General features: G+C 31.1%; 2 protein-coding genes across 2 annotated transcripts; both read right to left on the reverse strand.

The window, feature by feature from the left end:
• Positions 1-13,857: 13,857 nt before the first annotated feature.
• On the reverse strand, positions 13,858-15,960 carry LOC113381350 (zinc finger protein 239-like). The gene is made up of 6 exons (XM_026620294.1): positions 15,879-15,960; positions 15,669-15,810; positions 15,212-15,327; positions 14,801-14,935; positions 14,135-14,446; positions 13,858-13,897 (listed from the first exon to the last, which is right to left on the reverse strand). Exons 1-6 carry the CDS (start codon positions 15,935-15,937, stop codon positions 13,858-13,860), a joined length of 804 nt encoding a protein of 267 aa, XP_026476079.1. The 5' UTR covers positions 15,938-15,960.
• A 117-nt stretch (positions 15,961-16,077) lies between these two features.
• On the reverse strand, positions 16,078-16,720 carry LOC113381351 (zinc finger protein Gfi-1b-like). The gene is made up of 3 exons (XM_026620296.1): positions 16,636-16,720; positions 16,317-16,558; positions 16,078-16,197 (listed from the first exon to the last, which is right to left on the reverse strand). Exons 1-3 carry the CDS (start codon positions 16,718-16,720, stop codon positions 16,078-16,080), a joined length of 447 nt encoding a protein of 148 aa, XP_026476081.1.
• Between the last annotated feature and the right edge of the window lie 541 nt (positions 16,721-17,261).

Raw genomic sequence — 17,261 nt, forward strand, 5'->3', positions numbered from 1 at the left:
ACGTTGTGGTTGATAATCTGGCTATTGTTCTTTAATTGTATGAACTTTTCATATCCGCTCCTAAGCATAAATACTAACTTCTCTTCGATGTTTTCAGTATGATTGCTATTAATGCCGTATCTGGAGAGACAGTCCGCTACAACGTTGGCCTTTCCTGGTTTAAATTTCACGTCAAAGTCATACTCGTCCATGGCCAACTTCCATCGGATGTGTCTAGCCGTAGGCTCCTTGCAGTTATAAAGATGAGTCAGTGGCTGATGGTCGGTGTAGATTAGAAACTTATGCCCATACAAATATGGTCGAAACTGTTGTACGCCCCATATTATGGCCAATAATTCCTTATCTATGATGGCGTAGTTTCTTTCATGTCTGTTGAGCTGTCTAGATGCATAGGCCACTGGCAACTCTCCTGAAGGTCCTTCCTGTGCTAACACTGCTCCGATCGCCTCTCCACTCGCATCTGTCGTTAGAATGAAAGTTTTCTCGAAGTCCGGATATTGTAGTACTGGAGCCTTGGAAATGGATTTCTTGAGTTCATGAAACGATACCTCCTGTTTGGGTCCCCAATTCCACGGTTCATCTTTCCTCAACAATATATTTAGAGAATTTGCAATTTTAGCGAAATCTTTTATGAATTTTCTGTAGTATCCGACAAGACCCAGGAACATTTTTATTTCTTTTGGGTTCTTCGGCGCTGGGAAATCCTGTACCGCCTGTACCTTCTTGGGATCGGGCGTAACGCCCTTCTCGGATATAATATGCCCCAAATATGTCAACTCTCGCCTTAAAAATTCGCATTTTATAGGCTGAAGCTTCAGGTTGTGGTTACGTAGCTGCTGAAGAACAGCACGCAACCGGGAATTGTGCTCATGGAGCGTCTTACCGTATACGATTATGTCGTCCATGTACACAAGACCCTTAAATCCTTCCACCCCAGCCAGAACTAAATTTGTTAAGCGTTGCAGAGTACTTGGAGCATTTTTAAGCCCGAATGGCATGCGTTTGTACTGGAATTTTTTTCCACAAGCCGAAAAGGCTGTTTTGGCTCGATCCTTTTGGTCCAATTCAATTTGATGGAATCCACTGGCCAAATCTAAAGTGGAAAAGAAACTAGATTGTCCCAGTTGATCTAAGATCTCGGTTATATTTGACAACGGATAAGTGTCGCTGACTGTGTTTTCGTTCAACTTTCTGAAGTCGACACAGACGCGCCATCTCCTGTTACCATCTACATCCTCCTTCTTAGGAACAACTAATAATGGGAAGTTCCATGGACTGTCGGATTGTTCGATGATGTCATTTTGCAACATATCGTCTACTTGCCTTTGGATCTCAGCTTGCTGAGCATGGGGGAGTCTATACTGCTTTAAATAAATGGGTTTCTCGGAAGTTGTAATAATGGAATGCTTAATTGTAGTGGTAAAAGTTAATTTATCATCTTTCAAATAAAATAAATCATAATAGTCCTCACAAATGCTTAATATAGACTCCTTTTCTTGAGAATTCATGTGATCGGTACGAATACTATCTTTAACTTTCTTAATCCGATCATAATCACAATCAACTTTGTGTTTATCTATTTTAAAAATCTGAAAATCCTTAAGCGCGTGCAAATTCGAAAAATTAAAGTTACTATTTATCTTTACTTCAAAATCATTAGTATTTAAAATCTTTATATAAAATTTATTATTAAAGGGTTTTAAAATGCAGTTAGCAACATAGACTCCTTCCAGGATCTCATCAGCTATGCAAAGTAGATCGTCTACCTCGTCGGTAGTGAAGGAAACTGTCGTCTCCGTCCTAGGAGGAATTACATGTGCCTTTACTGAGTCACCAATTAAATCATTACTATTATTTCCAGCTGTGTGGTCGGTCAAAGATTTGCTATCTCTATGACGACTATTATCGGGTGTCAATACCCTATTATGGTCCTTTGCAGTTTCAACAGAAGCCCCATTATTAATATCATTATTTAGCTTAAGGCAAACTGAACTAAGCGGACTATCTACAGACATTTTTGTCTGAATAATGGCATTAGCCACTTTGAAATTCTCCGAGCATTTCGCCTCGGGAACGGCATTTAAAGCCGAATTATAAATTGTATCATCAAGAGTCACAGGAGCGTTCCTACTCATGCTAGGATACTCCTTGTCGCGAACTGAGTCACCTACGTTTTCAGTACAACTGCCTGTGCCCTCTGTATTAGCTGGCTCTGATGACTTATTCCCCTTATTAAGATTTTTAGAATTTATTTTCGAACTTGATTTTTTCAAACTCTTGCGCTTAGATTTTTGTTTATTTTCAATGCGCTCAACAACACGCGGTGTCGTTGACAGCGTAACGCTATCCCCGGCACAGCGCGCGGTTTCTGTGGAGTCAGCGAAATGATGCGTCGTGCAGGTGTTTGTTAGTTTGCCCAGTGGAACAGTAATTAGTTTATTATCAGCTGTTAACGTGAACGTGTTATAGAAAAAATCTAATTGGGCTTTATATTTTAAAAGAAAATCTAACCCAATTATACCGTCTGCGTAAATGTCGACGTTATCGGGTATTACAGTGAATGTGTGTTCAAAGTCAACATCACCAAATTTGAAATTTAATAATGTTGAGCCTTGTGTGTACACGTACTCGCCTGCAATTCCTTTTAACCGTGACACATCTTCCGCTTGGATACATTGGGGTAAGCAAATATTATGTTTAATTATTGATACATCACTCGCTGAATCCACAATGAGCATGCATTCCCTATCATTTACTCTAATTTTGACCAAGTTGCTATCTATATTTCTTCGGGAGACTGTATAAACCCTATCCGCGCAGGTGTAATCTTGGTCGCATATACCCCTGGCGTCTATCAGTTTTTTGGTGTTGGTCCGTTCGACACACGATTTGCTGAAGATGTTCCGGGAGTGGGAGGTCGTGGTGCTGTCTCAGGTTGATGGTGCTCGCTTCGTCTATTCGTCTGAGAATCCCTGGCCTGTCTGTTTACGTCAAACATGGTCCTCCTCCTGCAGTTGGAAATGTGGTGTCCCGGGATCCGACATCTCTTGCAGAATTGATTGGAATGTCTTCTAAAACCGTCCGCACCAGTTAAGCCCATCTTCACCTTCTTTTCTTGATGTTTTGACCGCTCCAGATTCCGCTCCTCCTGAAGTGCCATTGAAATTGCTTCTCGCAAATCATTGTGTCTTGCGGCCCTAACCGGCATCCTAATATCTGGCCTAAGGCCGTCTATAAATACCGTCAGAGCCAACTCGTTATGAGCAGTCTCGAGTATTGTAGCTTTGGTGTTGTCTAGCAAAATACTTTGGTCGTACATGAGCCCAAGTAACCTTTCTATTTTATTTGAAAAAGTCCTTACATTTTCCCCAGGATGCTGTCTCAAGTTTGTCAGCTCTACCTGTAATTCGGCCATGGATCTCCTTTCGCCAAACCTATCTATAAGAAGATTTTTAAGTTCTGACCAACTATTAACATCTGATCTCCTAATATATTGGAAAGCCGCCCCTTCTAATTTATTGAGCGTCATTTTGTGGAGTTCCACACAAGATGCTGCATTCAAACCCTGCCTACAGTTTTCGACAGTATAAATAAACCTATTTAATTCATTTGGTTTACCATCAAATTTGGGTATTTGTTGGAAAGCTAGATTTATGGCATCTTTATTAATACTAAGGTCATTATCAGTTAAAGTAAAATTATCTATTCTCTCAGCTAAACTGGAGGTCCTTCTGGGTGAACTGGTCGTCATCTTTCTGGGGTTGTAGGTTGTCCAAAATGAAATCCAGAGAAATAGAAAATGGTTCACTTACTTGGGGAGAGTATGTCCTTGTCTCTCTGCGTAAAGTCGCCTTTCTCACGGTGTTAATTGGTATGCCGCCACCTTTAATGCCTCTGATACTTCGTGCCAGTCCTGGTCCTGCTGGTTTTCAGCTGTTGCTGCAGCGCCGGATGCAAAATTCCTGCTACTCAGCTTCTTGCTCGACACTCACAGCACACTCAACACTGCACTTCACCACGAGGTAAAACCACCGCTTGACACCATGAAATGTTATGAGTTGTTGTTGTAGGGTTGATTGGATTGGGTTGGGTTCCAAATGTAAAATGATCCACTCTCCAAGGGGTGCTAGATCAGTCCAACCTTGTTCTGGTGTCGTGGGCAGAGCTTAGAGTTTATAATAGGAAATAACAACACTGGTATGAGTCTCCTCAGAACCGTGAGCACTTTATATTGGTATGGGCTGAAAGATGTCTTTACGCAAAGTAGAATACAAACACTGAATCTAAATTCGAATATAACTTTATTTAATCTTTAATAACTTCACATCACAAACTAGCATAGATTCGTGCTAAGACATACTCTAACTTACAATATGAAATCTTACTCTATTTATTACTAAGAGTACGTGAGAATATCCCGGAAGTGGCGCGTTGTGGAAAACTTCTCTGCCCTTGCAATGCTCTTGGACTTTGACTGTATAGCATAGAGCACGTATTATTCATGTTATTACATAACAATATATCAACACCAAACTCACATATTTCAATATATATATATATTAGGGTGGTCCTTAAAATGGTCATTTTTGAATTTCCTTGCTCCCAGGGGCTCAAATGGTTCCAAATAGATAAAAAACAATTCTCTAAAAGTTTTAGCTCTTAATATTAACGTTTAGATAGAGCGCAATTCAATCAAACTTCGTATGGAAAGAGCATGGAAAAAAATTTGAAAATTAAAAAAAAATGTTTTAGATATAACTTAGCGACAAATGAATGAGTTTTATTCATTCATTTGTTCGCTAAATTACATCTAAAAAACATTTTTTAAATTTTTGAAAAATTTTCCATGCTATTTCCATACAAAACTTTGATTGAATTGCGCTCTATCTAAACGTTAATATTAAGAGCTAAAACTTTCAGAGAATTGTTTTTTATCTATTTGGAACCATTTGAGCCCGTGGGAGCAAGGAAATTCGAAAATGACCATTTTAAGGACCACCCTAATATATATATATATATATATGGACATTCGAGGTATTTTTCTGACTAATTATTGTTGTTTATTATTTTTCCATTATACAATTATTGATAGAGGTATTAATTAAGGAGTGCGCGGCTGTCTAACCAGAGGTCTTTCGAGCCCTTTAACCCTTCGCCGTTTCACAATAAGAGAAGTTACGGTAAAATTTATGATAAAGAAAGTTGTAGCTTATTTAATCACCTTTAAAATAGTGTATTACAAGTTCTGATAAAGTCAGAATTAAAAGAGTAATAATCCAATTAATGTGGTGGATGGTGACGAAGTGCAAATTGTTTTCACTTCTGAACTTAAGATAAAGATTAGCCTATTTCAAAAATATCAAGTAAATTGGAGCACAGTAAAAAAATTCACAGAGCACAAATATTAAAAAATGTTCAATAAAATTGTATATTAAAAATTATACACTGCGATTTATAGAACAAAATTTCCAATAGCTCAATTTATTTTATTGCATTTAAGGGTGATTGTGATTTGTGATTGTGATTGTGATTTATGGTCATAGCATAAAATACACGTGTTGAAAATTAAAATCTTTTAAAAAGTACAACAAATTCAGAAAAATTTACAATATAGCATTCGCGGCAAAGGTGCAATATCACCGTTTATTTTTCTACCCAAAATAATTGCTTCAATAATGTTGCCTATAATTTTTATAATTTTGTACCATATTTTAATTGGCTTTTAGTAATTTTAATATCTAAATTATATTAATTATATCTAATTAAATACATTATTGCTTAAGTTTATATTTGAAGTGAATTAATTTGTCAAATCCTGTTCACATGTGCTCTATTCAACTTACGATCAACAAAATTATGCTATATAGTATTATGCCGCATATATATTCTATAAATCGCAGTGTATAATTTTTAATATACAATTTTATTGAACATTTTTTAATATTTGTTAAAGGAATAATTGAAGTGTTAACTGTGGGAATTGAGAAGAATCATTTTATTTGAAACAGTTCTACATTCAACATCACTCATATATTGGTGTAAATAGTAATTCAAAAAACAGTAATTATTATTTTTAACTAAGCAGTAAATATTAGTATAATATATTGTAAAATTGTAGACGTGGGTACAGAACAACGTCTGTCGGGTCAGCTAGTATATATATATATATATATATATATATATATATATATATATATATTTAAAACTAGTTTATGTAAGGCAATTGATGACAAACATTTTATTCAATTCAAACATAGAATACAAACTAGCTGTAAGTGGAATTCTGTCTTGAGGCAATTAAGGCATCGTGCCTTAAGGCAAATTGCTGGATCTTCCCGTACCGTAACGAAATGTTCAAGGAATACTGAATGTTTTTAAATAGATTATTATAAATATTGTAACATTGTCTAATATTTAGATTTATATAAACTGAATTGCATGCAATTTCAAATTCATGCAATTTAACTTTGCAAAGTTAAAATTATTTGTTTAGAGTATATTAGAAATTTAGTCAGAATTAAAAATAAAATCTGAATTATTTTCGATATACAAAAAAACCTAAAAACAAAATTTACAATTTTTTTTCCAAAATCAATTATTTTGTTAAAACAAGCTGAAAGGTCTTTGAATCATTTAAATTGGACGCTTAGTTTTCTCAAAAACTGCCATTTTTTCCACATTTAGCTCTGTACCTTTGAAATTGCTGGGCCTGCCATTGCCAAAAACTAACAATCAATTCTCCCAATCATTACTAATTGAATGTTTTTTAGATCATTCAAATCGGATGCTACGTTCTCTCAAAAACTCGATTTCTATTTTCTGCAATCTTTGCTCCGTAACGGCTGGACCTGCCTTTGCCTCAAACTAATCAGCACATCTCCCTATCAATAGGAATCGAATGTTTTTTGAACCATTCAAATCGGTTGATCCGTGCGCCCGAAAATGTGGGCGAAAAATTGTATCCATACATACATACACACATCCATTTTTTCTGAGGTATGCCAAAATGTTCAGAAACCTTCAAAACGTCGAGAAATGCAAAAAAAAAGCCGGTCGGCCATTATGCAATACTGCGGACAGAGAAGGACAAATATATTATGTGCGAGTGCGCTCGAATACTATTCCGCACTCTGTTCCACGCATATGATTAATGCGCAGGACAAGGACAAAGATGTGATGGGCAGGCGCAGGCCACGCCTATTCCCCCACCACAGACTCGCATAGCACTTGACCTGCGAGAGGATTTCATTTTGATTTCGACTGCGGCGGTATACGTAGTGTTAGAAGTATCGAGGCAAAAGATCGATATTGAGTACTTTAAAAAGTATCTAATCAAAATATCGATGCCAAAAAAATATCGTGGCGAAAGTATCGATAGTACTCAATATCGAATTTTGAGTACTTTTCATAAAAATCAAACATAAGTGCAACAAAGATCTAAAACTCATTAAATATCATATCACAAGATTAGAATGAATTCTATTGCTTGTATCTGATATGTTAAATCAGAATCATTTTCAATATTGTAAAATTTTAACAGTAATTTTTCAATACTAATTTCAAATTTTATAATTTTCCAAAAAAAAGACAAGTTATAATAGTTGAGTATTTTTGATTAAAACAATATAATAGTTTAAACATCTTTATTTATTAGTGTGGTCATATTCATTTTGGGGTTTTGAGCAATAAATTTTGAGACTGAGGGATCGTTTTTTGACACTTCTTTGAATAGTTATGACCACCTAGAGAGACTATTGCATTGCATTCGGCAAAATGGTTGGTTTTCATAGTTGGTCGATAAGTGGGGTTCATAGATTACGCTGCCGATTCTTTTTGAGTACTATCGACGTAAAAGATCGATATTGGCAAATATATCGAGCTAAAAAATCGATACCAAAAGTACTCACTATCGACCGCAAAGTATCGATATTTACTCAGTACTCGATATTTCGTTCTAACACTATATACGACTAGAGTGGTCTCGACGAAGTGAACGTAGTTGACCGGCTTGTTGCGTAAGTTCGGCATTGTTTCGAATGGAATTCAGTTTTAGTTTAGTTGCAATCGTTGTCTTTGTTTGAAAATACCGTGATAATTTCATATTAATTTCAAGTGTTAGTAATTGTGTTCTTTATCGTTCTTTTTTTTTAAATTTTATTTTTTTAAATTTCGGTATGTACTTCAGTGAGTGAAGTGAATTGTGCGTCGAAGCTGCGATTCCGATATCCGATTACGTTTTCTACATATTGAGGTAACTATGTATTTATATCGAAATGAAATATTTTTATTCAACAATAAAATCATTTCACGCGTATCTTATAATGATTTTCATTGCAGTTACAACAATTTGGTAGCCCAGACGAGATGTTGCAGGCTCGATGCAGTCTATTTCACAGGAGAAATTAAAATTGATGTAGTTTAATTTACGGAAGAAATTGGACCTGATGCAGCACAGTTTACAGGAGAAAAGGTCAGTGGTACTTACTTCTTGTATTTGATTTCAAGGTTTTCAAGTTGATTTCGTGGGTACCGCATTTCCGTAATACGTAGGACGTATAGTTTTATTCGCAGCTTTGATCATTTTGGCTTTTCTTATACAAAATGAATTAATTGGACGCAGTTACTGCGGCTTCCGAGTTCATTTTGATTTATATATCACTAGAATTTTCTGAATCATTTGAGATCATCCATCCATTTAAACTTTCAAATATTAGTTTAAAGTAGACTGAGTTGCTTAATAGATTTTATTGCTAATAGTTTTGACATGCGAAACAATTACAAATTCATTTTTCAAGTTGTTATATTTAAAGAATATGCGCTTGGATTTGTGGCATTATAGATGGCGTAGTCTTTTCTTGTTTTGTTAAATTAATTCAGTGTTTTATATTATAATGTATTACTTTTGGGTGCATTAGAATGATTCCTTTTAACTACGTAGAAAATCAAAATGATGATGAAATTTTTGCAATTGAACTACGTGCCCTCGCACGATAACATTATAGCCAGATGTTTTGTTACCTCCTATTCAAATAAGATTCTCACATTCAATTATATAACAATAAATGAAACTGTATTAAGAACAGTCGATAGCGTTGAAATCTCGTCATAATTTATTCGAATGTTGATTTTTTTGTAGCAAAAAATTGATTTTTTTTATTAATCGATCAATCAAAACTAATACCACAGCTTGGTATTCTTGAAACTGTGCTAACGGCTCATTATTTTTTTTTTGTCAGATTTATAAACCATTTTGTTCACTAAGACTTCAATAAATTGCGACATTTTCATTTTGCGTGTTATTGCTAGTAAAATTATGAAACTAGAATTAGGAACTTGTAATTTTTAATTTTAAATTACAGTAGATACTTGAATTTTTTTGTTTAGTAAAGTATCAAATTTATACAAGTAATTGCGCAATCGATAAGATAAGATTGCATAAATTTGTATTGGATTGTATTGAATTCAAATAATCGAATATTAGATTTTTAATCTTTAAACAGTTATGTAATATAATTGATTAATCAAAACTTCAACAAATATTTTCATTTTCATATTTGATCTACAGATTATATGTACGTGATTAGTTTGTAATTTTTTCAAAATTACAAATATGTATTTTCATGCAAATATATTTGAATATCAATAAATTAATCGAAAGGATTACGCTTTTTTGCATTGTGGATTCAAGTATACCTAATAGTATTTATATAACCAGTTGCAATTAAATATATAATCAAATCCAATATTAATTGCCAATTACCAAGTCAATAGCTTGACTAAATAATTTTTTTACAAAAATTAAGTTGGTCATGTTGTGTAGAAAATATCTGCGTATATTTCAGCTTTTTAAAATTAACTCAATTGCTATTTTATTATTTTAATGCGATATTTTTCTACTTTTGCCTGTTCAAGACCTATGCATTTGCAATAATTTGTTTTACAAAACTTCACTTTAAATGCAGAATATTTAAAATGTTACATAATTCCATATCTGTAGATACTAATCTGTTCAAATTTATAAAGCAACTCAAACAAAAGAACCGGTTTTATATATTTATATTAAATTCTATGCAATCAATCTTCATTAAATGCACGTAAATTATTTGTGTACATTTGTAGTAATTATTAAATTAATTATATGAATGTAATGTTTTGACGATAATGCTTCATGACGAACGAAATTTAATTTTACCTTAAAATTTATTCTATTCAATTTTTATATAAAAGTAGTTGAAATTTTAGTATTGTTTTAAAAATTAATTTATTATTGAACAATTTTACAAAGCATCTAATCATGCTTAAATATTATTAGGAGTGGTGTGATTTGATTGATAAATTTTGGAAATAAAATTTGCAGTTTTTATGTAAATAGTTTATAAAATTGCTACTATTTTCAATTATTTGATAGTCGATTTACTATTAGAAAAAGATTAGATATAGCTATTAGAAAACGTGCAGGTAATTTTATTTTGTGAAAATTTTATCAAATCAATTTTTGTATTCCAACCTAAATTGCTAGTTTTACTAGCAACAATATGGTAAATAGAAATGTGGTAATTTCACACAAGTCTTTGGCACTTAATGAAAAATTAAGAAACAATTGAAATGAGCTAATAATAAAAATTAAATCATATATTTGACAATTTATTCGTCAATTATTTTCCCAGAAAATAAAATAGCTAATGTGCACATCAATTACATTACAAATTTAATTGATACATAAAATAGTCATAAAAATAATCATCATTTTCATCATATATTTGATTGATTACTAGAATGTCTATTAACTTTCAAATTCATAACTTAATATCATATACGATTTTGAAGTTATCACTATCTCTTACATTGGTTTGCATAAAGATAAATTGATTAAAATCTTACAATTTTCATGGCCTTTAATTGTTATCAATTGAAATTTTGTAATTTTTATTTTCGATAAATTTCAATTATCCTGCAATTTATTAACCTCCCGTAGGGTAAGTTATTGTAATGGGCCGAAAATCGGAATTGAAAATTTTTACATTTCTCGACGTTTTGAAGGTTTCTGAACGTTTTGGCATACCTCAGAAAAAATGGATGTGTGTGTGTGTGTGTGTGTGTGTGTATGTATGTATGGATACTAATTTCCAGTCACGTTTTCGGGCGCACGGATCAACCGATTTGAATGGTTCAAAAAACATTCGATTCCTATTGATAGGGAAAAGAGCTGATTAGTTTTTGGCAAAGGCAGGTCCAGCCGTATCGGAGATACGGAGCAAAGAGTGCAGAAAATAAAAATCGAATTTTTGAGAGAACGGAGTATCCGATTTGAATGATGTAAAAAATATGCAATTAGTAATGATTGGGAAAAGTGTTTATTAGTTTTTGGCAAAGGCAGGCCCAGCCATTTCGAAGATACGGAGCTAAATATGTTAAAAATGGCAGTTTTTGAGAGAACTAAGCGTCCGATTTAAATGATTCAAAGAACTTTCTGCTTGTCTTAACAAAATAATTGATTTTGGAAAAAAAATTCCCGTTTTTTTTTTTTTTTTTTAGTTTTTTTTAGTTTTTTGTATATCGAAAATATTTCAGATTTTATTTTAATTCTGACTATAGTTCTAATATACTTTACAATTAATTTCAACTCTGCAATTCAGTTTATATAATTCTTATAAATATTAGACAATGTTACAATATTTATAATAATCTATTGAAAACATTCAGTATTCCTCGAACATTTCGTTACGGTACGGGAAGTTCCAGCAATTTGCCTTAAGGCACGATGCCATAATTGCCTCAAGACAGAATTCCACTTACAGCTAGTTTTACTTGCATTTGTTTTATTGTGAATCTAGTAAATGACAAATATATACTTAGTACTAATTTAATTACCAGGAACAAAAATAGTTAGACAATGATATCAACTATATACAATGATATTGAATTTGAGACATCATGGTCAAATACTAAATTACATTAAATAAAGAATAAAACTAATTACCTGTTCAATATGGTTGTAGTCTCGATCAGCATCTTTGAGAAAATCATAAGAAGGGTCTGGTGGACACCCATCGCCTTCAGAAAATTTCGATTTATTGTGTTTTTCCCTAATCATATGAATTTCTTCATTTTTGTCGAATGTGAAGTCTACATTGTCATACTTATGCTCTCTTGGCCAGTCATCATAATTCGTCGGTTTCGTTTGAACTGTCGCGCCAATTTTTGAAAATATATTCGCAACTCTGTGCCTAGGACGCTAGACCGCAGGCAACACACAAAAACCCGAAGACTTCCGAGGACTCTCGATGCCCTTCGAAGCGATCGAGGACGAGAGGGATCTAGCTCTCTTTGCACTGCCGGCGTCTTGAAGATAACATCTCAAAATAAATCTCATATAATCTACGTTTACAAAGTAACTGATATTATTAAATAAAATTCAAGTTCATGTTATATAGTTGTTGGTGTTTCCTTTTATACTTCTAAACTTCCTCAGTGGTAATATTTAATAAATATACGCGTTTTTACGCTGATTGGCACAACAGAACCATGGCATATTCTTTTTTAGCTTCGTAATAATTTTCATTATCAGTAAAATAAATATAATGAATATGTAAATTTTCTTTATGTTATAAAAATGAATGATTATAATGTGAAAAAATTTTTAGTACTGTAAATATTTTGGTTAATTAATACTTGTAGTTTTTTTATTTATGATAATGAATAATAAATTATAAATAAAAAATAGTAATATAAATAAAATGTTTTTAAATGAAATAATTTATATTATTAATGATAAGTGTATTATTTATTAAATAGAATAAATTCTTGATATAAACTAATTTGATAAGTGTTGAACTATTTTTTAGTGAATGAATAGTATAAATATAATGCCTATTATTTGTTTAAATTTCCATTCCCCTTGTTTGTTTTTTTTTATTTTTCAGCATTGTTTCAGTTGTATTTTGTCTTGAACGAAAATATTTATATGTAATAAGCTTCTATGAATAAATTATTTTATTTATAATAAATTAGTTAAAAATTATAAGTATAAGTTTGATGATATTTATTTTTAATAAAAGTTATAAACAAAAATATAAAAAATTATTTATATAATCTAAGCTATAGTAATAATATAAGTATATACATATTATAATTAATTTAAAATATAACATAAAATGTAATGTAATTATATAATGTAATAAATATATATTTAATATATCACAGTACATTTTTTTCTATATAAAATTTTAATAAAATATAAACACTATTTATTTTCAGGTAAAACAATTAATTTTCAGACAATATAAATATATATTATATCATCATCATGTATCGCAACAGTTACTGGGAAGCCGTTGTCGATTATATCCATTATTTTACATATCAGCAAAAAAGTTTTGATGTATTAGGGAAACAGTCACATTTTAATAAAAAATTGTGACTGTTTCCCTGGTAGAATAAAATGGATTTAGTACAAAAAATATTGTATTAGGAGAACAGTCACATTTTAATTAATAATTGTGACTGTTCCCTTGGTAGAATTTACATGGACACCCCCAACTGCCACATACTACCTTAAAACTACAACACACCTGAAAGAAATAAAATACTCTTTTGTTACAAAAAGACTAACTTCTTTTAATATACAAATACTTTATTACTTATTACTTTAACACTTTAATATTTAATATTTAATAATGTTTAACTACTTTACTAGTATCATTTTAACACTACTCTATTTAGTTGATTTATCATCTACTTTTGTGGTAACTGCAATAAATTATATTTATCGCATAAAATGGCCATTGGAAAAATTTTGTAGTAATGTTGCAGTAGTATAATCTGTATATTCAATTCGACTATGTACATTTCCTTGTGCTATTCAATTGTTCGGGGATGAAGTGCCAGCTCTGGAACCCTAAAAATTAATAAAAAAAATATATATATTTATTTTCATATCAATTAAATTATTATATAGTAGTATATAAAAGAAGTTTTTTTTAATCTATTCAAATACATATTATTTCATGTTATATTATACAGCTGAATCCAGTAGATAGTATTGATTATATACATGACATATCTTATGAATATGAATAAATTATTGATCATTTATAAAATTGTTTATAAAATTATATAATAAAGAAATTCATACTTCAAATACCCTTGAACAACTTCAGAAACCAAATCAGCAGCTCTGGCCTGACTTGTCTGTGAACCAGTTTGTCCAGGTGTGTTAGCAGAACTTTGAATGATCACATTTTGGTTGGCAGCAGGACTCTGTCCACACATATTTCTCCGTTTATGAGATGCTAAATCATTACTTTGGGCAAATGCTCTACCACAAACCATACAAGCGTAGGGCTTTTCACCTGTATGTGTCCTCATATGTATAGCTAACTTATCAGATCGTGCAAATCCTCTGTTACAAACACTGCACACAAATGGCTTTTCTCCTGTATGTTTTCTGGAAAAAAATTAATGACTATAAATGGCTTTCTATAACAGGATAAAGAACTATTTAAAAATGAATTAAATACTTAAATTTATAATTACACATTCTCAACTTATTGTTATAGATAAAATGTAGTAAAGTGAAATCCATAGCATTTTAAAGAATTCATAAAATCTACTAATCAAGCATATTAGTTTTTATGTATTTAAATAATCAAACAAATAAAAGTAGTAATCTGCTGGTAATAGAAACTTAATGACCAAATATTGTAAATATAAGCCAGAACAAGATAGTATTTAGAGTACCACATTTTTGTTTCATATAAACTTTATAAAAAAGTATATATTTGCATAATTATTTCTATACCTCATATGCAATGTAAAATCTGTAGTTCTTGGATAACCTTTACCACAGATTTTGCAAAAATTTGTCATTTGACCAGTATGTCTCCGCATATGGACGGCTAAATTACTTCTTGAACTGCAACTTTTACCACAAACACTACATAATATTACCTAAGAACAAATTAATTATATTAATGAGACCAAAATGCTTTAGATATTAAATAAAGTTTATATATAAATTATTATCTATGAATCTAAAAAACAATTCATTGATAAATATATACATTATTAATAAATAATGTATAATGTATTCTGATAAATGATCTAAATTAATGTGTAATGAAAAATAATTAATATAATATGGAATAAAAATATGAAAAATGATAAGTAACATGAATATTACTTATTATGAAAATATGTGATAAAATTTTACCTTTTTATTAGGATTGGTGGCTGTGGCAATAAAGGCTGTCCATATCGATCTCGATGTGTTCTCATATGTACTTGCAAGTGATTTGAATGATTTAGCTTTTTACCACAAAATGTACACTGATACACGTACATATATTTCATATTAAACTTAAATAATGAACACCCTTATATATAAAAATGAATCACAAAATGTGTTGGTAAGCTTATGCTCAACAACGCCTGAACCAATTTGGCCGATTCTTTTTTTAAAATGTTCGTTGAAGTCCAAGGATCAACTTTTTAAATTAAACTAAATCACGGCAAAGCGTGAAAGAGAACAGCTAGTTTATTTTATAAATATTATTTGAATGAATAAAGCATATGTGCACTTATAATTATGGTAATTACAACACCAGTATTTAAAAGTTTAGTAATTGTAGTATTTATAAATTATCGTAAATATGGTATTTTTTCCTTACTGGTTTTTCCAAATGATCCTTTAGATGTGTAAGCATATGTTTATCCAAATGTGGTTGCTTATAATATCCTTTTCCACATTTGCTGCATAAGTAAGATCTTTCACCAGTATGCCATTTTTTATGCTCAGTCAACTTTTCTAATCTTTAAAAATACACAAGATGTATACATAACCATTCAGTATTTATATCAAATATAAACAATTAACTTACTTATTAAATGTTTTAGGACAATCATCACATGAATAATTTTGAACTGAATGTTGTTTCATGTGCCTCTTCAGTAATTCAACTTTTGAAAATGTTTTCTCACATTCTGAACATTGGTGCAATGTAAACAATATTAATAATTAATTAATAATTAAATAATTAAATAAATAAATAAATTGAATTAAATATAAGATGAGATGTTTTACTCGACTGTTACAAGCTTATCTCGATGAGCAGACATAGTATGTCTCTTTAATTGTAGCTTTTTATCAAAAAATTCCATACAGATTGTGCATTGATGACCAACTTTTTGCCCTTGTGACTGGAAATAATATTGTTACATATTATTTAAACTATGTGTTCAAGAAATATTTAAGTTCACAAAACAATGAACTAAATATTGTGAATTCATTAAAGAAAAATAAGTGTTGTTTCAAATACCTGTTTTGGACGACCTCTTATTCGTTTACCATTTTCTGGAGAAAATGAATCAACAGAGTTGTCATGCTTTTCTTCTTTAATTACATTTAATAAAGGTTTAACATCATCAGAAATTTCTGATAAAATATCTTGAGTCATTATATTTTTATGATGAGTATTTTTATGAACTAAAAGTGTTTCCTGATTCAAAAAGAAACAATTACAAACCTTGCACGCATAAGCATCATTTTTACTATGTAACTCTAAAAAAATAAAACAAAAAATATGTTATTTAATAAATTAGTATATGTAAATTACATGCAATATATAAAGTATTCACCTTTATGTTTTTCTAGGCTTGTAGCATGAAGGAAACCTTCACAGCAGAGATCACAAGCAAACACTTGTTTTTCGTAAATAACCATTTGTTGTTCTAAACTAGTTTCATCAAACAGCCTATGATAACAATGATATATATATATATATATATATATATATATATATTTCTAAGTAACTAGCAGCCCATTCGTCGAAATAAAAAGGTATAAAGTATAAAAACTTTTATTTATACGTTTCGACACAAGATGCGTGTCATCATTCAGCAACTACAACAATTTGAAAATTTTATTAACTAATATAAACAACAACAAAAATTAATCATAGCATAGAGAAACAATATACACACCACAGGACAAAAACACTCAACAAAAATTTATTTTAAAAAATTAAACTTAATAACATATTAGAGAAAAAAACATTTTTTAGAAAAAATTATGAATAACGAAAAGATTTGAAAACTAATTTGACTAAAAGTTATGAAATACATCATTGTGAAGCTAGAAGCACGCCCATACCGAGCATCTAGACTGGACACGTGTATATACTTGACACCGCGATGGCGGAAATTGGCAAAACTGATATGACCTGATTTTTTGACGATTTTTTTGCTGTCGATTGGTGTAAACT

Source organism: Ctenocephalides felis, unplaced genomic scaffold (genome assembly GCF_003426905.1).
Source record: "Ctenocephalides felis isolate EL2017-DRISC unplaced genomic scaffold, ASM342690v1 CF-g0.4_SCAFFOLD_02831, whole genome shotgun sequence".
NCBI classification, from domain to species: Eukaryota; Metazoa; Arthropoda; class Insecta; order Siphonaptera; family Pulicidae; genus Ctenocephalides; species Ctenocephalides felis.

Coding starts and splice junctions, on each gene's coding strand:
- LOC113381350 (XM_026620294.1), bottom strand. CDS start 15,937: ATGAAACAACATTCAGTTCAAAATTATTCATGTGATGATTGTCCTAAA. Junction 15,328..15,668: donor AGGATCATTTGGAAAAACCA/GTAAGGAAAAAA, acceptor TACGTGTATCAG/TGTACATTTTGTGGTAAAAA. Junction 13,898..14,134: donor GTTGTTCAAGGGTATTTGAA/GTATGAATTTCT, acceptor ATTAATTTTTAG/GGTTCCAGAGCTGGCACTTC.
- LOC113381351 (XM_026620296.1), bottom strand. CDS start 16,720: ATGGTTATTTACGAAAAACAAGTGTTTGCTTGTGATCTCTGCTGTGAA. Junction 16,559..16,635: donor AAGCCTAGAAAAACATAAAG/GTGAATACTTTA, acceptor TTATTTTTTTAG/AGTTACATAGTAAAAATGAT. Junction 16,198..16,316: donor TAAGAGGTCGTCCAAAACAG/GTATTTGAAACA, acceptor TATTATTTCCAG/TCACAAGGGCAAAAAGTTGG.